At 39.8% G+C, this 24,570-nt stretch overlaps 1 protein-coding gene across 1 annotated transcript in view; it reads right to left on the bottom strand.

The window, feature by feature from the left end:
* The window catches only part of AMPD3 (adenosine monophosphate deaminase 3), a 42,487-nt gene continuing 17,917 nt past the window's right edge, over positions 1-24,570 (bottom strand). Inside the window, exons 6-14 of the mRNA XM_077820094.1 lie at positions 18,915-19,109; positions 18,484-18,615; positions 17,216-17,379; positions 15,318-15,444; positions 14,261-14,424; positions 5,715-5,835; positions 3,837-4,010; positions 2,711-2,821; positions 1-862 (exon numbers count right to left, since the gene is read on the bottom strand). Of these exons, the coding sequence (XP_077676220.1) occupies positions 650-862; positions 2,711-2,821; positions 3,837-4,010; positions 5,715-5,835; positions 14,261-14,424; positions 15,318-15,444; positions 17,216-17,379; positions 18,484-18,615; positions 18,915-19,109 (1,401 nt within the window). The 3' untranslated portion in view covers positions 1-649. The remainder of the gene's footprint in view (positions 863-2,710; positions 2,822-3,836; positions 4,011-5,714; positions 5,836-14,260; positions 14,425-15,317; positions 15,445-17,215; positions 17,380-18,483; positions 18,616-18,914; positions 19,110-24,570) is intronic.

Raw genomic sequence — 24,570 nt, 5'->3', positions numbered from 1 at the left:
CACACTCACCCCAAAATACTGGGTGATAATGACACGATGGAACTGTTTTAACTAATTCATAATGATGAAAAAGATATGCAATAGTTATCTGGTAATCTTGTTTCTAAGATCATTACTGAATACTTTATGTACAGGTTGGAGAATGTCTCCAAATATTTTCCATAATGAAAGTGAGCTCATCATTGCGTGCATCATACAATCTGCTAATTAACCAAGGGCTAAATTTAAAAATGCTGTTTGGTATGACTGCCACTGACAACTGTCATGACAAAAAACAGGTGCATGTTTACTACCAGCATCTGCTGTCATCATGCATCTTGTGTTTGCAGTAGAATACTATAGATCACAGGTGCAAGCATTATTAATATGATTGGTTTTAAAACCACACTGCAAAGCACAATTAAAACGCAGTATACAGCATAAATGATGCACAGTTCTCAGCTGACATGTGTTTACTGCAGTCTTACATAGCCTAATGCATGTACAAACTGATATTACATTAAAGAGTGTAATGCAACAGAAAATAACTTCACACACTGTTTAACTCCATCTCCCATATATACTTTTCTCTGTATTGTTCAAACAGTTGTATCTCAGCAGCTGTCAATCACAGATTCATTATTAAAAAGCAGATGGTAAATGCACAGGGTCAGGAGGAAGACTGGCTTGTTTCTTGGTGCTGTGACTCTTTAGATAGAACTGTAATCTCTTCTGATTTCATTGCGTCAGACAGGAAGCTGAGCTCATTACACAGTGTCTCATACCTGAAAGCCATTCGGATTTGTGCCACATTTGTCTTTCGAATGTCATTTCCTGCAGGCCCTTCTTTATAATAATTTACCCCTAAGAATTTTTGTTTTTCCTGGGAACAAAATAAAATTTAAAGCATTATGGAAAAATCAGTTTTAAATTACTTTTGATTTTTTACTACAAGTAAAAGCATCTTTTCAAGTGAATGGCACTGAGGATAAGTGAAAAGAACCCACAATGAGCTGGCCATGTAGTTTATGATGTTTAGCCATTCACCCTCTTCTTATGTAGGTAGCTTGCTTGTATTAAGCTGCTTTGCCAATGCAGTTCAATGCTGGTTGGTTCAACCAAGATATGCTTTTTTCCCCGCCTATCTGTTTTTCCATTTCTCCTCAATTACCTTTTTACTTAAAGTTAGAATCCTTTAAAAAGTTAATGCCACTAGCCTCAGCAGAGTTCTTTGGTCTTATATGAGCTGGTTTACACAATAGCTTTCTATCAGAGCAGAATATGTGACATGCTCATGTGTGTATTTTTCTTCTATTAGCTATGATAGTAAAGCTGCTCTGTTACAGCCTGACCCAAAACCCACTGAAGTTAATGGGAAGCCCCCTTTGTTTTGTTGGGCTTTGCCTCAGGAACTTACCACCTCAGGAGTTTAAGAAGAGAGATTTAGATACCCTTGGCAAGTTGCCATTTTTTTATTTCTTGGGGAAAAAATGATGACAGTGGTCACATCAGCCCACCAGAGGATGCAAGCTAAAATGGCAGTGGAATATGCACCACAGAGACATTCTCGTGCCAGCTTCTCAAACGGATGGTCCAAAGAGATAGAGATAACTACTTAGAAAAGATTAAGTAACTTCTCTAAAATAGCTTTTATGGAGAGAAATTCATAGATTTTTAAGGCTTGAAGGGATCATTAGATCATCTAGTCTGACTTCCTATATAAAACAAAGGACATAGAATTTCACCCAGTTACCCCTGCAATTGACCCCAATAACTTTTGTTGATTAAAGCAAGTCTTCACAGAGACAATGCCCATCTGAATCAACTACTTCATTCACATTAGGGTAGGCAACAGTAAAAAGAAAGGCTTAAGGAAGAAAAGTAAATGACTGAATATATATGGAATCATGATAAAACCCTGGTATCTCCTTGCAACATACAGTCTATTTCAAGAAAAAAACTGAAGAATTTGTCGTATCCACAGAGTTAAGTGAATGGTCCACCTACTACTGTTTAGTCTATTTAAATGTAGACAGCAAACTGACTTTTTATAAGATGTTTTATATCCCTGATAATTTTTTTTTTAAAAGAACTAAACAGGAACCATGTAGGATTGTTTTAGACTTAGTGCCAGATTTTCAAGAACCCAGCACACATAACTGGGGTCAGGTTTTCAGAAGAGCTCATTTCCCATGTAGTGAGCAAATTAACAACAAGGTTGCAAATTTTAGCAGTGATTTCTGCAGTGTGATGTTCACCTGTCTTATGAAGAACTGGAGTGCGACCATAAATGTATTTCACGTATACTACTAGACAACTCAGACTGTAATGAACTCAGCACAGATCAATAGGAACCAAAAGTCAAATCAGTGACTATCTATTACATTAAAGTCTTTGTATACCTGCATCAACCCCCTGAGAAATCCAAGTATGTATACATGTAAAATGTAACTGCCTGCTCCCAGGAGATGATGTGAAAATGAGATCTCCTATCTCTTGAGGTTAATCTGGGAAGCAAAGTTATTTGCATACATATGTACTATATGCTCAGTAAAATAACTCCAAGGAGATGCAGCATCTCACTTTCTCGAAATTCCTTGAAGCCAGAGGTATCTCACACACACACACACACGTCATTTTGTAGTCCACAAATATTTCATTTAATCCTTGCATACCATTCACAAAAAGTCCAAGCAATGACAACGCGTGTCTTGCAATAAACCAAATTTACCTTATGTGATAGCCCACTTTGTATTACGCTGTTTCTTGCTAGCTCACAGGAGTCACACGTGCTCAGTTTCCACACTTGAGCTGCTATGGCATATTCCTCCATAAGTGCTTCCTGTACCATCAGAAATATGATTTGTTAGCCTATACCCTATTTAGTAATTGTGTCTGCTATGTAATCATTTCCAGGTAGGAAACTGTCTTATGCTTATTAAACAATTTTGTTAGATGGACACAATTTTCAAGTTTTTAGGTTTTAAACTCAATTACTGGAGAGTGAATGTATTTGTCTATTAATTAATTCAAATTCATAGGAATTGGCATCCAAATTCCTTAGGTTGCTTTGCAAATTGCAGTCTTAATGCTTAATGAATACACCAAGAAAGTTTCTCTCTTCTGATCTGACACTTTTGAACTCAACAAGGAGGCAGATACTGACCACCTGAGAATTCCTCCAACAGTGGGTAGCTCTCAACTGGTGTAAAGTTTGTGCAGCAAGCTCCTGCACAAACTGCTCTGTATTGTAGCCACATTGCGGATGGGGAGGGGAAGGGCAGAGTGGAGCAGACTAGAGCACTGCTGATCCTCAGAGGGCAAAAGTTAGAGTTGCCCATAGGCTGCTCTAATTCACACTCATTCACAGCGTAGACCAGCCCACAGAATCAGGGAGCTGTAACCAGTTTCCAGGCACTCTCTCCTCTCCTGCACTCAGTGGAACTCAGAGCAGGAGAGCATCAAGCCCAGAACATTGAATGAACAGTTTGTAGTTTATCTTCAGAGACTTCAAATGACATTTTTTTCAGTAAACTTCAACCACATTCATTAGAAAGGAAACAGGTCTGCCCTGGCACCCCACCTCTAAAACATTGGCGCTCTCCATCCGCTTGAGCTTCCTCTGTACTTGAGGAGCCAGTGGCTGGAAGAGGCAGGAGTACAGACATGTAATTTGGCAATTAGTAATTTCCCCATGAAACTAAACAGTTTTCAAAGGAGTGGGAATGAGGGGGGACATTGAGAGGTATGTAAAGACATGAGGTGTCACACACTATGCCATGAGAAATAGTGTTTCAGGCCACTTTTATCTTTAAGGTGAATTTGTTAACCATGCTAAAGTTTTCAGTTGTGCTTACCTTTGTATAATGGAATTGCATAGGATCGTCTGTAGAGAGGGAAATGTGAAGTCCCTTATGTAGAAATTCCCGTAGTGGATTTTTTGAATACTCAAGGAATAGGCTATTGTTGCTAAGTGGAGACATGGCAATGGGAATTTGTGCAAGATAATAAAGATACTGAAGAACTGGACTCTGTACAAAAACAATACAGATACTCATTATTTAATCACCCTGTGAGATAACAGGAAAGGAGGTTTTCAATCAGAGGAAATGGAAACAGCATCATTGAATATGACTGTGGAAGGATTATGACCAGAAAAACTGAAGTCTGCACCGAACAGCCTTTTGTGGCTTGACTTTTTCACAGATTTTTTTCAATATTTTCTAAATGCAACTTTAAAAAAAAGAAAAAGAAGAAGAAATAATGGCATTTAAAGCAACAAATATTCTACATTTTGGATGCACTGAGACAGTATTCTCATTAAAACACAATTATTTACCGAGCCTAGTGATTGTACATGATTCTGTCGGAGAGCTCTGTTCCATACTAACAGAGTCCCTACCCAAAAGAGCTTAAATTCAGATGCACCACAGGTACATTACAGAACACTAATTATATCCAAAACACTTCACAGAATAGGTCAGTTTGGTGGTGGTAGTGGGGGTGTGTGTTTAAAGAACAGAAGGAAGGAGCTTTCATTTGTCTGAGGGCATAAATATGGGTGCACATGTAATGCATTCTCATCTGTATTCATGACTATTTGGGGCTTGTAATCCCACTAGTGTACAAGACATGAGCCTGCACCACACTTATCAGCTCTGCCAGGTTTATTCCATTCTTGGCCATACAAGAATAGAGCTGACAGGCTAAAGAGAAGAACAGCATAATGTAGTGACTGTGTACAAAATATAAGACACTGCCTGGGTCTAATTTTAGGACTGTCAGCCCTAATAAAGACTTAATAGGATATGACTTCAGGTCAAAATTTTCAGTTTTGAGTATCTAACATTAGACACACATCCATATTTAGGCATCTAAGTTCGTGGGTTGATTTTCACAGGACCTAAGCATGAGCAGTTCCCACTGATTTCAATTGTGTTCTGAATTCTTTTAAATAACTTGTTTTAGATGCCAAATTACAGGAGAACTAGATTGGGGGAGGGGCAGAATGTTTTCCCTTTCAAAATGTCAATATTTCAGCAAAATTCTAGAACTGAAACTTTTTGGCCATAACCAAAAATTTTGGGAGATGTGGCTTGGCAACTTATCCCAAAAGAGACTGCAGGGCCTGAGGCACCCAAACCACAACTTCCACGAAGCATTACGGTGGCATTTCTTGGTTTTTTTCAACAAAAAGTTGAAATATCCATGGAAAGCTTACGCTTTACATAAAAAAATGGGTTTTGTCAAAAACCCAATTTTCCATCAAAAATCCATTTCAATGAAAAGTTTCCAATCAGCCTTAGGGAACCATTTTGTGGGGAGATGCAAGCAATTTTTCCTAATCTTAGAATAGTCATAAGAGATTTATTTTTAATTCAAAGAATTTACATGTGAACTATGGAGGGATTCTTATTTCAGTCTTCCTAAGTAAATCCCCATTTATAAAGACAGATGTATTTTTACCAGAATGACTATTGACTTGATACAAATCTGCCACCCGGTGGCCAATTATTTTCACAAAGATTTTCTTAATGGATGAAAGCCTGGTCCCCACTGACGTCAGTGGGAATTTTGCTATTTACTTCAATGTGGCCAGAATTTCATCTTCTATATTTGCCTAGATTCTTCAGGAGGTGAGAGGTCATGTAGAGGTGTTTTTATTAAATGATAAGTCTGATGTATTTGAGTTTTTTCAATAAATTAAGACTATGATAAATGAACAAGAGCAATACCTTCTTCAGGAGTAATCCATGAGAAATGTTGTCAGATGTCAGAAAGGCTGACACCAGATGAGTGATGGACCCAGCTTCTCCACAATGAGGGCGAAATAGGAAGGTACTCATGCCTCTTTCCCTGCAGAAATTAAAAATAAGTCCTACCCCAAGATAACTGGTGTCTTTTCACCCATTTTGCATGTAAGTTCCATTAATATCAATTGAAAAATATCCACAAGAATAACTATACACATCAATTTGGGAAAACAGATCTAAGAGTAATTTTTTACTTCACTAGACTCAGATGTGCTTAAACTACAATTACTTGTGTCTTAACCCAGTACCATTTCTTCCATAAACCATAACAAACCCTGCACAAACTGAAATTACCTGCTAATCTTTGTAGATGCTCAAAACATGAAAATGATTAAAAACATACATTTTTGAATTGGCTGTGTATAAAGACGTTCTGGGATGGAATCTTAATTACAAGTCATACTCATAGAATCATTTGAGGGTATATTTCATCTTTGACAACTTTGCATATGCTACCAGGTTACTCAAAAATATAAAATAGTTCTGCAATGGGGTACCAATGTTTGCTTCAAAGGTGTTGATTCTGTTGAGACAGGGTTAACAGGGTGCTGCTGACTCATTGAAGCAGGTGGATCATTACCATTGCCAAGATACCAGGAAGTTTAGTGTGGCTCCCTAGAGGGAGAGGCTCTAGGATGGCAACTGAGCAGTCTTGAGGAAGGAACATTCAGTTACAGGCAAGCTAGAGTTGAACTTTCTTGTATTTTTGTTAATTACGGTGGTAATAAAAGGAAACCCCAGTCAGAGGGTTATTTTGGAATCTACACCATATATTAATTTTGTTTCAGAGTAGGTTGGGAAATATACCTAGTAACCATCTTCTGAACCATAATAAACCCCAAAGATTGGGGGGAGACAACATATACATACATACATACATACACACACACCCCTATTTTCTGAAAAGAAACAGTTCAGACGCAAAACAAGATGGATGAATGTAGGAGAACTAAGTGAAATATTTCTAAATTCATAGTGGAAGGAAAGACTGTGTGTAGCAGACAGACAGCCAACAAGTAGGCAGCCAGATGTTTGATATAAGTTCAAGGAGATTTAAAAGAGTTTTTCTTGTTGTTTTTCTTGATTTTATGGTGTACTGAAAGAAAGAAACATTTGGGGTTGGGAAGGGGGAATACTGTTTTGAATGTTACTCAGGAAATGCTTGGAAGAAGATAAGTTAAAATGACGCTAATGCTTTGTTAGTTTATAGCATCTGCCATGGGAGGATCCCAAAGCACTGTACAAACGATAATGAAACAAATCTCACATCACTTCTGTGAGTTAGGGAAATATTATTACACCAGTGCAGTAGATAACCTCTCTGTGCCTGTTTAAGTGACTACCTTAAGGTCCATATACATCAAAATTTGGTGTTGACAATTTCTGTCTCTTCCCTTTTAATTATCTTCTGGAAATCACCTTTATAAGCATTCCAAACTTTAGCCTCTTCTCAGAGCTAAGGACAATGAGAGTCAATTGGCCTATGCCAACAGATGAGACACCTTGCCTGGAGAGCATTAATTAAGCTAAAGCTAAAATACACAGTTCCTAGGAAAGGAAAGCTCTTATGCTTGATAAAGATTTTTCCAACTACTGTTAATTTCTCAAACCAAAGACTCCCATAATTTTACTTATGGATGAGACTTCCATCTCTCTTGGTCTAGCTAAGGAGAGCCACGGCCAGGCAACAGACAAGTGTAACTGTCCCCTTTCTGTGTGGAGTACCTAATTGTCTCGTATGCTAAATAGAAACTGTGATGCTGGCTTGCCAGGTGTCAGCTCATGCCAAGGCCCAGGGCCTCTCTGAACACCGACAAATGCATAGCTGGAAACCATGTTGGCTTACCTGTGGGTTAGTATAGTTAAAACAGATATTAGCGTTCTAAGAATGTGTGTTTAATGTTTAGACTTTATGGAATACTTGTAGGATGCTGCACATAATAATTCTACTTATAATATCTGTATCCCATGGTGTAAAGTTATATTGAGTGTTTGCTTTGTAAACCTCTATAATTGTGTAACTCACTAAACAAGAGAAGACACGTTAATTTAGAATAAAGTGCTCGCCCTGCAGACAAGAGGGCCTTTGAAACCAAATGAGCCATTGTAAGATATCAAAAGGTTATGTTGTTGATTGCCCTCCCCACTTTTGTCAGACAGCCACATTTGTTCCATCAGTTTGGACTTTGGGGAGAATAGGATAAAAATCCTTGACAAGAAGAAACTAGGTCTCTTTATGCTGTCTGGACTCTGAGTGACAAAGATTCCTAAACATAAAGCAAGAGATCCCCATGCTCCTTGGCATGGGTCAGCCCTAAAGGACATACAGAGCTGCTTAATATAGAAGCTTATATTACCTTTCTAAACCAAAGACTAACACATTTGTGTGTGTTTCCTGTTTTAACCTTGTAAATAATACTCTTTTTTTTAGTTAATAAATCATTAGTTTGTTACAGGAGTAGCTACAGGTGTTGTCTTTGGTTTGAGATATGAGTATAATCAACCTGGGATAAGTGATTGGTCCTTTGGGACTGGGAATAATCTGAATATTGTTGTGATTTTTGGTGTAAAGTAACCATCACGTAGTCCAGCTTGCCTGGGTGGAAAGATAAACTGGCATGCCCAAGGGGACTATCTGTGACTCCATGGTAAAACTGTTACAGTGCTTTAGGAGTTCACACTTGTTATTGTGAAGGTAAAATCTAATTATAGAACATACAGCCAGTTTGGGGTTTCTGTTGTGCTTTTTGACAGTCTGCCCTGAGGTTGGCACGCATGGTCGTGAACCACTCCAGACAATGTGACATGAACCAAAGAAGTGGAAAAACAAAATGGAGCTTTCAACCAGTTAGGAACAGCCTGTCTGGTGACCCAAAAACCTGAAAGTTCCAGAGATCAAAATGTCCAAGCTTATATATTCCACCCCAACTTAGAAACTATTGATAATGTTTGCCTGATAAGTCAGAAACACATCTCTCTGAATAATCTGTCTGGTTTCTCGAACATCTCAAATCCTATCGTAAGCCTGGAAAGATGTTAAGTGAAAAGTATTCGATATAATTAGGGCTGTCACTTAATCGCAGTTAATGCAAGCAATTTAAAAAATAGTTGCGATTAATTGTTGTTTTAATCACACTATTAAATAACAATAGAATACCATTTTAATTTTATTATATATGTTTTGGATATTTTTCTACATTTTCAAATATATTGATTTCAATTACAGCACAGAATAACTGTACAGGCTCACTTTATATTACAACAGTGCCATGTGAATGCCTGTTCCCACTTTCTTGTGACATTGTAAATAAGAAGCCGGCAGTATTATCTCCTGTAAATGTAAACAAACATGTTCGTCTTAGCAATTGGCTGAACAAGAAGTAGGACTTGCAGGCTCTAAAGTTTTACTTTTTGAGTGCACTTATGTAAAAAAAATAATTCTACATTTGTAAATTGCACTTTCACGATAAAGAGGTTGCACGACAGTACTTGTATTAGGTGAACTGAAAAATAGTATATCTTGTTTTTTAAACAGTGTAAATATTTGTAAAAAAATAGTATAAAGTGAGCACTGTAAACTTTATATTCTATGTTGCAATTGAAATAAATATATTTGAAAATGTAGAAAAAAATCAATATTTATAATAAATGTAAATGTGTATTCTATTATTGTTTAACTGTGCGATTAAAACTGTGATTAATCACAACTATTTTTAATCGAGGTTTTTTATCATTTGACAGCCGTAGATAGAACCAAAGAATGTATGGTTCACGTTCTATATATTTAAAGATTGTAAGGGATTTTGTTTCATTTCTTTGAAAATGGTGGTTGCACCCTAGAAGTGGTAAGAACTGTATGGCACTAGAAGGAAAAAGGAATGTTGAAAGATATCTAGCCAGGGTATAATTTCGGAATATTAAGAGAAATTGCTTAAAGAGTGGGATCCCAATGAATAGTCAGGACAAATAATGAAATACAATCTATTAAATGAATTAAACCACCTGACTGAAGGAAGCATTAAAGAAATTTATTATACACTGATGCCATCTACTGTATATCAATGGAAACATCAGAAAAACAGAGACAGCTGAGAGCCACAGGGCAACTGACCAACAGAAATCAGAGGCCCCCTCTGAAGAGCCCTGAAATCAGGATACACAAAACTGAGGTCACTGTATGGGACCCCAGAGTTTTTCCAGTAGAGGTGTTAAGCAGATCTCAAACGCCTCTCCCCTCCTCATTCAGGGTCACAAGACCAAAAGTTGACTGAACTCGCAAAGAAGCTGCAGAATCCCCAGTGTGATCAACATCTGGACCAGCTATGTGGAAAGGATTCTCCCTTATTCCAGGGTTAATAGGATAAGAAGCGGTGAGATTTCATTATTAAGACTGAATTTCCCTATCTGTTTTTTAACATAAATAACAGAAGATTATCTTGTTGAGGCTACACTCTTAAGTGAGACTTCAAGTAACAATACTTTAGATCACTGGTGTAATCAGGGTAATCTGATTGCGGGCCTCGAGACATTTTGCTGACATTGACCGTCCGCAGGCACGGCCCCCCACAGCTCCCAGTGGCCGCGCGGTTCACTATTCCCGGCCAATGGGAGCTGTGGGAAGTGGCGGGCTGCAGGGATAATGGAGCAAATAATCAAACAATTTGTAAGCATCTAGAAGATAATAAAGTGATAAGTAACAGTGAACATGCCTTTGTTACGAACAAATCATGTCAAACCAACCTAATATTCTCCTTTGACAGGAGAACAAGACTGGTGGTTGGGGAGGAAGAGGAGAGAAGAAGTAGATGTGATATATGTTGACTGTAGTAAGCCTTTTGATACTGTCTCGCATGACTTTCTCATAGACAAATTAGGAAAAAATAGCCTAGACCAGCGGTTCTCAAACTGTGGGTCGGACCCCAAAGTGGGTCACAACCCCCTTTAAATAGGGTCGCTAGGGCTGGCTTAGCCTTGTTTGGGTACAGGGCTGAAGCCCAAGCCCCACTACCCAGGGCCAAAGCCAAAGCCCAAGGGTTTCAGTCCTGGGCAGCAGGACTTGGGCAGCAGACCTGCATGGGGCTGAAGCCCTTGATCTTCAACTTTGGCCTGTCTCCTGCCCAGAGCGGTGGGGCTCAGGCTTTGCCCCCCAACCCCTCGCCCAGGGCAGTGGGGCTTGCGTGGGCTCAGGCTTCAGTCCCTCCTTCTGGGGTCATGAAGTAATTTTTGTTCTCAGAAGGGGATCGCGATGAAATTAAGTTTGAGAATCCCTGTCCTAGACTAACCTACTATAGACAACTAGTTGGAATCTATACTCTGAATAGTTATCAATGGCTCACAGTCAAGCTGAAAGGGCCTATCGAGTGGGATCCCACATGGATCTGTCCTGGGTCTAGTTCTACTCGATATCTTTACAAATGATTCGGATAATGGCATAGAAAATACATATATAAAGTTTGTGGACGATACCAAGCTGGGAAGGGTTTCAAGTGCTTGGAAGGACAGGATTAGAATTTGAAGTGGTCTTGACAAACTGGAGAAACAGTCTGAAATAAGATAAAATAAGGACAAATGCAAAGCACTACACTTAGGAAGGAATAAATCAGTTGCACAAATACAAAATGGGAAATGACTACCTAGGAAGGAGTACTGCAGAAAAGGAGCAGAGGGTTATAGTGCATCACAAACTAAATGAGTCACCAATGTAACAATGTTTCAAAGAAGTGAACATCAGTTTGGGATGTATTAGCAGGAGTGCTGTAAGCAAGACACAAGAAGCGATTCTTCCACTCTACATGGCACTGATAAGGCCTCAACTGGCATACTGTGTCCAGTTCTGTGTACCACAGTCTGGGAAAGATGTAGACAGGCTGGAGAGAGCACAGAGGAGAGCAACAAAAATGGACTAAAGATCAAGAAAACAAGACCTACAAGGAAAGCTAGACAAATCAGATTTTTCTCAAGTTTTGGGAGGAGTGAGAGGACATAACAGTCTACAAGTATGTAAAAGGTTGTCATAGCCCTTCTCTTCTATAAATTGTTCTCTTTAACCACTGAAAACAAGACAAGAAACAAACAGGCTTAAGTTGCAGTAAGGAAGACTTAGGAAGTTTTTCCTCATATCTAACCTAACTGTCAGGGTAGTTGTTAAGCACTGGAACAAATTGCATAGGGAGGTTGTGAAATCTCTGTCTGTTGGAGGTTTTTAAGAACAGGTTATACAAACACCTGTCATGGATTGTCTAGAGAATACTTAGCCCTGCCTCAGTGCAGGGGACTGGACTAGACTAGATGACCTATCAAGATCACTTCCACACCTACATTCCTACGATGAGTCCATTAAGGAGCATAAAATCAACTTAATTTCCTGAGCTGAACTTGGTTATTGTGTAAAAGTAAGTATCATTGTTGTATAACTTTTAAAGTAATAGAATAACATCTTGTCAGAAAGATGCATGAGACCCAGTAGCTGGACAAGATTACATTACTGAACTGTTTAACCAAACACAAGTACAAAACTTAACAAAAATTAACTGACCATGTGCACCATTTATGGGAGTTATGGACTAACTACCATAACCGGTTCTTCAGGGAATATCAACAAAGGGAAATTGCCTAATCTTATTAATAATGAACAAGATGGTATTGTCCTCGGTATATAACAGAGGGTACTATAAACTGGCAATGCATTAAACTGTATAGGGAAATTTTTCCATTTAGCACAACTTGTAATTTGGGGTCAGTGACACCGCATCTTATTTGAGGCATATGTTATTAAGAACATTTGTGCTTAGTGTATATTTCTTCTATGGTATCTTTACCAATATTGGATCCTGACACTGCAATACTTGATAACCTTCTGTACGGACAGTAGCCAATTTATCTGGAAGAAAACCTCAAGAAATGCCTAGATTTTCCTCAGCTACTGGTGTATCACTCAGCAGCACAAACCTGGAGGGTACCACATACGGCTTGTTGTTCCATTAAGGGATATCAATATATATGTAAACATGGTGTTTTTGACATCGTGAGTACTGTGTGTGCCCACAACAGTTTGAATCAGGTCAATGAGACAAAAGCTAACCATTCCTGTCTCCTGCCCTCTCAGGTTTACCAAATGGTGACAATTAGCAGACCTACAATATGGAGGGACACTACTGTTTAGTAACCAGCTATAAAAATTATATATAAAAACCTTACTAGTAACGTTACTACTCCAAAATTCTGTCTTACTCTTCCTGTGCATAACACTGTGTCACACTATACTAATGCTATTCCAGTTTCAGGAGTAATAGTTTTAACTATATTATACATTGCGACTGAGCAGTTTGCTAAAACAGTATAAAGCTTGCATAAATGCTCTTACCTCTGCTTCATGTATCAATTTGACAAAAGGAGCCTCCCTGACTTCACTGTGCCCTATGGGGGGACCGTTAGCCAACACATACGTGTTAAGTGCAACATACACTACACTAATAAATATGCACACAGTATAATATACCGTGTGTAAATTGGTGTTAAGAAGCTGTTAACTGAATGGATTATGCTCGTCCCACAATCCTGTTCACCCATATCATGTATTCCACAACACTCAGCAATGCTGAGGTCAGCTTTGGCATTAGAAAACAGGAAATCTGTCAAAGCCAAAATACATGAATGGTGTGTCCTAGCATTGGTTGAGATGCACCTCTATGGTATCCAAAACTGAGATAAGGAATGGTACAGAACAAGTTAAGGAACAGGAGGTGGGATCTTTGGTCATGTATAAAGTGTTTATTAACTGTTAAGCAGCCATAATACATATAGAGCTAGTTTTGGAGGTGTATCCTCAAAGTACACGAATTTGGTTAGTTGGTCGTTTTACTACACTTGTGGTTCATTAAGAATATTTAATCAATTGGCTACATATTAATCAATAATTAGGGTTTCCTGTATCTTTGAAATTTTGACTAAACAGCCTTTTATCAATGTTTTTATTTTAATACAATACAGTATCTCTGAAATACTTGGTGGTAATAATTTACAATACAGGTAGAGTGGAAAATACACAGAGAACCATACTACAGAACAAGAAAAGTACTGATAAACTTATGGTACTGCTCCATAGAGGAGCAGTCTGGAGCAATACACCCAGAATAAAGGCAAGATGAGCCACAGAGAGCCAACTGTGTTTTTAAATATAGATTTTTCAGTTGAAACAAATACTTACATTTTTTGTTGTTAGAGGTAAGTGTGAGTGCCATAATTTAAGTTATAGTATTTATCTGTCACCTAACAATCACAGACACAATCCTAAATATTTTATTTGGACTTCAAAAACTGGACCTAAAAATGTTCTTAGTTTTAAAATAACAAAATCAAAACTGGGCATAAAATTTAGACTGTGTCCAAGACGATTATTTTAATCTTCTCTACCCCATCTTTCCACCAAAGGTAAACACAGAATGGTATGGAGGAAGATTACTACTTACTTTCTAAGGTTGTTGAGCACCATGATGTTGGCGTACATGTAATACAAATAATAACTATATGGAGGATTCTTTTCACTGGTCCAGAGGTCAGGGTTAGGACTTCTGTTAGAGAACATGTGGTCGGTATGTTTAGACTCATCATCAACACTGTCAAAGCCAGTCACCTATGAAAAGGGATTCATAGGAACCTTTTTTTTTTGATAAGCAAGTTTCAGAACTATCAACTCTAGTTTTATTAGAATATTAAAATAGCCACCTCCACCAGTAAGTACTTGCCCTCCTTCAGTCAGCAATCCTGCAACTCTGCTATTCTAGAGCATTGTTCCAAGATGCACAGGATGCAGAAGGCAGTTCTTCTGTGATGTGTGTCATAACAACTGAAGCAGCAATTCTACTCCATGGCTAGAACACTTGCTGGAAATTTTGGAATTGATCAGCTGCAGCTTTCAAAATTAAACTAATGTAATTATACAGCTTTACATAATCCAAATTGGTATTAACATTTTGTGAGTATTTTATTAAAGTAGAATCATCGATTTAGTAGTCCTTTCTCAACATGAAAGCAACTAGCTGAACAAATTAAGAGCATGAGGTGATATGGACATATTAACAAGCACAATTAGTATTTTTCTTTGATTGTTGACGGACCACTATGGAGGCCTTTATTGTTTAAGGAACTGAGTTTTTTTCCCCCCAAAGAACTTTTAATTCTGCAGGGAGCCAGCAAAAGGGGCTTTTGTGGTGCTTACCAGAGCTTGTTCTTGTTCTCTGCACTAGCGTGAATGTAGATTCACTACTCTCTTCTACAGGTAGGACTATTGGAAGGAGCCCTGTGCTGCTTCCAGGTTAAATAAATGGTGGTTGCTTGTCAACATGTTCTCACCCATATTTTTACTCAGGCATATGAGTGTTTAAAAAACATTAACAGCCTTCACAGGAGGGTTTTTAATAATAATGTCTGTGGCTTTCACAATCTCCCCTGATACAGAAACTAAAAATCTAACTGTGAAGAGAGGATCCATTTTGAGTAAGACACAGAAGAGCCATACATACTTACATATTTGAGGAAAAGGTGCAGCTCCCTGTGATCTGTGGGATTGACGGTTGCCTCAAACAGAGGTAAGAAGATGTTCTCTAACATTTTCCCAAAACTAGCCAGAAGATTTTTTGACCTAAATATGTCACTGAAAGAAGCAGATATACAACTGTAACTACTTTTCATTAGTCAGCCAACTTTTTTCCCTCCCTGACATACTCAGAAAACATTTTAGGGTCAGATTCACATCTCCAAAGCATTTATCACATGGTTGGTGCTACACAAATATATATTTTGGGACCAGGGTAATGTTCCCTCTAATTTTTGACAGGCCGTGTGCGCAAAAAATTTCTTCTGTGCAAATTTTTGTGCGTGCAGTGTTTTGCCGTGTGCACGGGGTTTAGGATCTGTGTGCGCACGCACACGCGCACAGCTTAGAGGGAACAGTGGACCAGGGCTGTCTTTTTTTTCCTTCTTTGTTGTGTGTCTGTACAGCACCTAACACAATGGGGTCCTAAATGCTACTGCATTAGAAATAATAAATACACGTGTCAATAATAATAATAACAAATATCAGAGGGGTAGCCATGTTAGTCTGTATCCACAAAAACAATGAGGAGTCTGGTGGCACCTTAAAGACTAACAGATTTATTTGGGCATAAGCTTTTTTGGGTAAAAAGCCCACTTCTTCAGATGCATGGAGTGAAAATTACAGATGCAGGCATAAATATACTGACACATGAAGAGAAGGGAGTTACCTTACAAGCTGCGAACCAAACTCCCTTCTCTTCATGTGTCAGTATATTTATGCCTGCATCTGTAATTTTCACTCCATGCATCTGAAGAAGTGGGCTTTTTACCCAAAAAAGCTTATGCCCAAATAAATCTGTTAGTCTTTAAGGTGCCACCAGATTCCTTGTTGTTTTAATAATAATAAAAATAAAAAATGTTACTGCCATGTATCAATCCTGAGAAATGTCCCAATTGTGAAAGCAAGTAACCCATTTCCTTAAAGGAATCCAGGCACTGAAAATGGAAAGAAGAGGTAATTGTGTGATTCAGTTTTCCAAATGAAGCTATTGCAAAGAAAAGTAAAACGTTCTGTCTCTTTGCAATACTGAAGTTTCTCTTTTGATAGTCCCAGTTTGCATGACTAATGCCATGCTCATCCCCTGATTTAGAATGTTGTGCAGGAAAGTTAAAGGAGAAGAACTCTCTCCCCAGTGAGCAATAGGCCCGGGGTAGCTGTGCTATGCTGACAACTCCTCAGATTATTTTTCTAGCTGCCTAAATTCAAAACGTGCACTTCAGCCACCATCTACTATGACAAATATCCATGGCAGAATTCATTAGTTACAGCATACATCATTTAGTATAGTAGTCCCTAAGGATGCTGAAAGATGCTGAAAACGGATATTGATTTAATTTTGTAATTTATAGTTTTAGTTGAAGTACCATGTTAATTGAACAGATTAGTCATGATCTTGCAGAAAACTCTCTGCCACTAAAAGTTTGGAAAGCATTTCCCTCTCCTTATGCAGCATTTCTGGAATCAGATTCTGACTGTTTCAGCAATCAAAACTGTACATGACATTTTGACCTGCTTTTGACAAATGTTTTTTTCAGCATAAAAAAAAAAAAAATGTAATTTGAGTTAAGTGCTTATAAATATTTTTGGAGGAAGTCACTAGTTTTGAAAAGCTTGAAGCAGAATAAACTTTTAGTCCCACAAAGGAAGCCTGCAGCATTGAGTTAGCCATGCACTTAGCCATGAGGAAAATTCCCAGACTTTTTTTTTTTTTAAATAAAAATAAGTACAGGACAGTTGGTAAAGCAGCTAAGGGGATATTAGAGGAGAAAATGTATCCTTTTGCAAGATTTTAATCTGTTCTCATTACCAATAACTCCTGCTTACTTACTAAATTCTGGGAACCTGAATCACCCAGCGTATGTTGGGTGAATAAACCTTGTGTTCAATGAACCATGTTGCCAAATTCTGCCATTCATCTGGAGACCGCCCATAAATGGATAACCGAGGTTCCATATACTGGTATTTATTTTCTTCTAGTTCACGAGCTACTTCCTATTGGAGAACAACTCATTAATGTTTGCTTATGTAAGCCACAACGTATCATGCACATTTAGTGTTTTTGTCTACCACACTTTTTTCCCCTCAGACCTGCTTTACAATGGAATGCAGCTGAACAGAGTCTGGCAACTGTTAAACATAAAAGGAATCTCTTGTCATTCCTGCTAAACTATCCCATTTAGAATGCAGGAAGAGCTGTCACTTAGTGGCTAACTTTGAAATCTTTAAAACAGTGTGGAATTAAATGCAACCTTTGGCTTCAGAGGGCCTACCCTGTGCCTTGTGGAGTCACTTACACCACTCTATACTACATGTAATCAGAATGATAGCATTTTGCACTCCCTTTACACTGTTGTAAATGACTACACAGTGTACAGGACAGTGGAGAATCAGGCACAGAATCTGTATGTCAATTGCCTCCTAAAAAAGTTATGCCATTAGTTTTAGTCAAACAACTGCGTAGGTGTGGAAAGAAACTGAGTAATGCATATGCAGGAGGCCTCTCCTCCACACTAGTTTGTTGCAAGAGTACTTTTGCAGCAATTGTGTCTGTATACCATTCCTAGCTCCCCAGTCTTTAATTTCTAGTGCTGAGGGCTCCCTATCATGTTCTGGGCCACAATGTTCTACTACTGGTTGCTTCCCATTAATTTGTAACTGCACAAGACTGAGGAGGCTTGGAACAGCCCAGGCTCCCCTGCAAATTGGAGCATGTACAATTATACAGGAAACAGCAGGCAGTGATTGGCTCAGCAGAGGTCTCAGTCTGGTAACTTGGTACAGCAGCCTGAAGCCTTGGGGAATCTCCAAACCATTGTACATACTGCAAATTACTTCTACAAAATACTGTGCCAATACAGCTAGAGAGATACAAATAAGGGGCATCACTTACTATGGGGCAAGGTAGGCAATCCTCATCCCCGCAACTCTTCATAGGTATATATGCTCCATTATGTCGTTTGTTCTCTCTCACACACACACACACACACACACACGTACGTTGCAGGATATGTAATCACCTTCTATAGGCTTACACAACTTCCTCTCTCCCTTCCAGAATTTTTCTGACAGGATATCCCTGGTACAAGTCTTATTTACCTTGACCATACGAGCAAAGTATTCACCACCAAGGTAGTTCTCAGTTTTCAGGTACAAGTCCCTTAGCTCACTGGCACCAACTGGATTGTACTTGGAGTTAAATTTATCAAACCGATGAAATGTTTGGCGACCCTGGAGGAAAAAAACATCTCAGTAGAGGTATCCAGATAGCAGTGGTTAAGAACTACCTAACTGTTTTCTACTAAGATTGTTTTCTAACCACAAACTGTTAGGAAAGAAACAGCCTACGAAAATCCTTGTTTACAACATACTGACAAATAATTTAAGCACTGTTTTTTTGGGTATATATTTTTTTAAATATCATTCAACAGATGCAGCAAAAAACTCTTTCCCTTCCCTTCCCCCCAAGCAGTTTGCACTAACAGAGAGCTGGTTATTCTCCATTTTATTTGTTGAGGGAATAGACTTACAGCATGGACATCTAAAGAGTCTACAGTGAGGTCATAAGGATCCATGTGAAGGCTCTCAAACACTTGTTTTAAAGTCATCTTCTTGCCTTCTTTCTCTACAACAATCCGATTTGACTCTGTTTTGTAAGTGCGCTTAATAAACTTCAGCAAATGTTTCTGATTCATGCAGGCAGCAGCATGGATATGAGTATCAACCTGAAATAAAAAACAGATTACTCTTGTTTAGCAGACAGTACATGGCCTTTATCTATCCAAGTACCTCTATGTCATACAGAATTATAAAAATGTTACACAATATTTCTCTTTAGGAATCAGATGGCATGGGATATTACATCCCTCAAAATATTTCAGCTCCTGGGTCCCAAGGGGCGGGGCGGGGGGGGGGGGAAGGGTTACATTACATTTACCTAGTGCTCAGTGAGTATTTTTTTAAGGATATTCTGTTTTTCCACAGTTTTAAACTAGAACATAAAAACCACTGATAAAGTAAAGAGAGCGAATAAAAAACCTGGAACTCTTAGGACTACATCCTGCCCTGCATCCCCAATGGAGAAGAAGTTGAGTAACAGGGTTGTACATAGATGATCTCTTTCCAGGACTAAATAGAATCCTTCCCCTCATGCTCCACAGGCATTCTGTGCAGTCTCCAGCATACTGCTGCCAGTACAGTGCTGTAATCCTTCACTGTGCTGTGTAGAATAGCTGCTGGATCTGTGTAGTTGCACATGTCCTCTTTCCTCATCTGTTCCTCTCCTGCACCATCCCAGACTCTGTTGTGTGCTTCACTTGTGCAATCTCTTCCTTCCATGTAGTGGAATGACAGTTCTACTGTTGTCAAGGATCTTCGCAGTCACAGCAGATCTTAGTATGAGATGGGATTTGACCCGTAACTGACATTAAGAAAATGGCTTCACCTTTTGAGGACCCATTTTGCAGTTTATATACCACCATGTTATTGGATCCATTTATGGATCACTGGCGTCTTTGAGCAGGCTACTAGGGTAACCTCTCTCCTTGTATCCCTGGGCAGGAATTGGCTACAGTCTCCTCTGAAAGAGGAGGTGATGCTAGTGCTGATATAAGTACTTCAAAGGGGTGGAGTAGTAGTGGGCTCGGAGCTCTATTGAACCCACCAGCAGAGCTGCACCTCATTAACAAAGTGGCACAGTGGCTGTTCCAGAGTTGCACTTGGTGTGAACCTGCATGAGAAATTCTGGTTGATTCAATCCAAATTTCCCCTGGTGGCTTGTGAGGAGGTGTCAATCCCACACCAGCCCAGCTGGGGTGAAGGTGGTGTGGAAGGGGTCAATTAACCCTACAGGCTGCAGCTGGGGGGAGAGTCAGGCTTGGCTGATAAGCACTAATTGAAGATGAAGCCCAGCTGGTCAGGAGCAGGCTGGCTTATATAAAGCCAGAGACTGAGGCCAGAAGGGGGTTGTAGAGAGAGAATATCCAGTTGTTCTCTGGGTACAGGGAGGTGAGTAGGAAGAAATCCAAGAAGGAGCAAAAGCTATGGGATCCTGTCTGTGATAAAAGAGGTTTACCCAGAGGTATTGTGGGAATGAAAGCCCGTGGGAGGTAAACATACCTAGCTGCTACCTCTTCTATCAGCATAGGTAATATCTGCCCTGGAGCACAATAGTGGCTCAGCAGCTGAGCTACTGTAGCATTTTAAGTGTAGACATGCCCTAAGTTAAGTGTAGAGCTGTGTAGTGTCATGCATATACTCTGACAGGCATAATGATGTAAGTAACAAAGCTATTTTTACTGGTTTAATACAGTGGTGTGTGTTTGTGCATTTAGCTGTCTATTTTAGACCTCTCTGAATAGAACTAACTTTCTGCTGTATGTTGCATCACCTCAGGTACTCATGTGATGTAACCACCTAGTTGAATAGTGATCAGTACATGGCACACTTAAGGCCAATTGCCATCCAGCTTCTTTAATTGCCCCATTTCCTGGCACATCCATTTGCACACGAACATCCCCCCATCTCCATGCACAAGCTGATTGTTTGTTTATGCAAATACAACATCTGTATGTGCAGACTGCCTGTGGGCAGGCCAGATTGATGTATGTATGTGTGCACCATGGCTTCTGCTGGAAGGCTTGCAGAAGAGATGTATTGTAATGGGAGCCCTGCTGGGGTTCACTCATCCCTAGGGCATCCCCTTGGGGCTAGGTCTGGGGAACAGCTATCATGCTGTATAGTGTCCCCTTCTGTTGCTCACTTGCCCTGCAGGCCCTCTTGCTCTCCAGGATTCTCTGTGATTCAGCCCTCCGGCTAGGCCGCTATATAGTTGCCCCCTCCATCCTGCTTCTGGGGTATCAAAGTCCCTCTGGACCAGCTATCTGCCTCGTATCTCTAACGATCCTATGCCACTTCCCAACTGCTACTTCAGGTTCGAGCCCAGGGACCCTACAATCAGCAGGCAAGGTCTACATAGTCTCAACCTTTGCTGCTCTTTCTGTGAGAAGCACTGCCTACATCAAGGGTCAGGTCAGCATAGCTATTTCTCTCAGGGACACAAGGTCATAGTGTAGACTAGCCCTTACAGATGCTCAGGGTGTTGAAAGATTTTGATTCTGGACATAGGCATCATGTTCATTGTCAACAGTCTCTTGACCAATGAAATACTAGAGACTAGTTGGTTTGGCTGATTCACTGAGCTCCTCAGGTACAGTTAATAGATACAGTTTGTGACCTAACTTCCAGGGAAAACAGTTATTAAACATAAAATCCAAGCTTTAGTAAACCTGCGTAGAATGCAACTCCCAGATGCTGTAGAACCAGAGGAGACTCCACCTCTTGTAATTCATAAACCTTGTAGACCACCATTCCCTCCTTTTCAACCCAAAATGAACACACCTTTGAAGGAAAAGATTGGAAGCTTATTTACTTGCTGTCAAAGATCAAGTGACCGATCAGCAACTGCAGCTTCTTTAAAGTCACTCTACTCATGAAACAATTTTTTTCCCCTCTCAACAATACAGGGATGATTCAAGAGGATCATGTAATGTCTCTAAAGCGTTCTCATTACTCTGCCACAGATGCCACCATATCTGAGCTAAGATCAGGAAGCTTATTCCCAAAGAAACATGACTCTACTCATTTTCTAAATGTATTAATTACCCAGTGGTGTGATCTCTTTCCTGGCACCTCTGTCACTCTTTCTGCCAGAGTACTCCAGATTCTCTGGCTACCTCCCTGAAATATACCCAATAAATTTTTACCTCCATGAGTGTGGCAAACTGAGAACAACAAAAATTATTTGAGTATAATGCAGTACTGAGCTTCTGGAATGTACTTAGAAAAGTGATCTGTATGCAGTACTGCATAACTTATTAACACACATTTATGCACACTCACCATTCAAACTCTGAAGATCAACTTGGATAAACCAGCTAAAAATAGAAACCTGAGTACATATCTGCATCATCCTATATGATTTTGACTGGAGTTGTACAAGAGTTTATCTTTGAATGCAGCATAAAAAATTGTTTTGTAGTGCTGTGTGATCAACCCATCCTCCTCAAATTTGTCTTTATTTGAAATTTCATCAAATGGCTATTTTTAACATAAGCCTATGAAAATATAACTGTGTACATTACTTTTCCATTTTGAAATTTCATCAAATGGCTATTTTTAACATAAGCCTATGAAAATATAACTGTGTACATTACTTTTCCATTATGAAAAGCATTTTTGGTCAAAAATGGGAGCCCATTTTCACTCAAATAGTGGTCTGTGTATGTATACAAAAATTTTTTTTGATTTCTTGATACAGTGCCCAAAGTGTGCTAAGGGTTCTATAGACAGATCTAACGAGTCCCTGCCCCAAAGACCTTTTACATTCTACCTTAATTACATCACATACAGACAACAGAGAGAGGGAGGGATCCAATATAAGAGTGAGGCTTTTTCTTCTGATATGTCTTCCAGCCTTTCCCCTTTGACCCTTTTTGGATTTGTTTCTTGTCATTTGCTCTGTCTCCAGACCTTGTCTCATGTCTCCTTTGATATCTCCTAAACCTTTTCCTTTTAGTGAAGAGAGTCAGAAAACACTGAAATATGCCCAATGGAAAGTTTCTTGGTTGTTTGTTCCATGAGAAGGAGCATGTGGCCCATGGTCTTCTTAATCTCACTACTTTAGTCAAATAAACCACTAACCCTAATGATTTATGGAAGCTTCTGTTTGAAGATGGACTACACCTCCTGTGAACTAAATGTCTCACCCAACAAAACCCACTTCCAACCCAAATGTTTCCTTTAACCTTTCAATTCCAGTGTGCCACTGATCAAAGAACTGCAGCACTCCTATTGCCTTGCAGCCCTTCCTCTCAGAGAGTTGACTACTGAATTTGCAGTGATGGTTTTCCCCACAGGCCACCTCTCCTCCTCTTGTCACAGGACTGCCTCCAAACCCTTTTGACAACCCTCTGCCAGTGGAGCAGGGAGAATAAAATAGTAGCTCCTCCCACCAACCAGACAGGATAGCTGCAGTTATATATCCTCTTCATCCTCCATGGGTCCCCACGCATACCACATCCTCCTGCTCCCCTCACACCTAAATTCCTATGTCCACTTCCCTCATTCCACCTCCCATCGCTCCTCTTCCCTCCCACCTTTACCCTGGCCTCAGCAAACCATGTTACTCAGCTGACACGCCACGCACCCAGTCCCCCTCACTAGCCTGCCATCTTCCACTGATTTCCAGCCTACTCTCCCCACTCCTGGATTTTCAAAAAGTTACAAATGAAGGGATTAACTGTTTCTCTTCCTAATAAGTTTTTTCCTACACTGTTTGGCTTGAGTCTGTCGCAACACCTTCTAAGTCATTAATAAAAGCAGTGTGTGAGATGGGGTAGTCTGCCCCCTTAAAGGTAGTAGAGCCTAGTGGTCAGCCCACCCCATCATGTGATATTGCTCTTTAAGATTTTGAAAGGTATGATATATGTACACACAAGGATGTAGAAGATAAGGATGGAGAGGAAGCAACTCTGGGAATAAGTGATGCTTGGGTAGAAATCCCATCACTCTGTCTTTAAGGGCCCGGGGCCAGGAGCCTTGCTGAGAGGATGAGGCAGATTCCCCTCTCACCAAACCAACTGGGAATGAGCTGGGCGAAGGGGACCAGCATAAATGTTGCCTCCTCCCTCATAGCGGTAGACACCAGTGGGAGAGGACTCTGACTGTCTTTCTGTCAAACAAACCCTCTGAGCCTGAGGACTAACAGGAGGGAAGGGATACCTAAGAAGAAGCTGGCTAAGGCCCTACTGGTGACTAAATTACAATCCTGCTCCAAGGAGGAGAGCTGAGGACTCCTGGGTTAAGGAGAGAGTTAATGTCTGCCTGAATTACCCAGCTCTCTGAGGAGGGCTGGGGTTGCTGCCTTAAGGAGAGACAGTGACTGTTTAACTGAAGTATACCCTCTTCCAGGAAGAGAGCAGGGAACTCCTGTTTTGAGAGAGAGAGAGAGAGCTGACCACAACTCCTACATGGACCCAGAGTGGGGCAACTAACACAGTGAGTTATACTTGGTAGAAAGACTTTAAAGAAAAAATCCCAGACCCCACACAAGGGGTACATGTCTTAAACCAGTTTAGTCTGGGTAACTGAGTGAAAGAACATGAGGGGGCCAGGTGTGCAATGATA

Source organism: Eretmochelys imbricata, chromosome 6 (genome assembly GCF_965152235.1).
Source record: "Eretmochelys imbricata isolate rEreImb1 chromosome 6, rEreImb1.hap1, whole genome shotgun sequence".
In the NCBI taxonomy this organism is placed as follows: Eukaryota; Metazoa; Chordata; order Testudines; family Cheloniidae; genus Eretmochelys; species Eretmochelys imbricata.
Note: the sequence above shows the minus strand (reverse complement) of the source record. Positions and strands in the feature narration are given on the sequence as shown.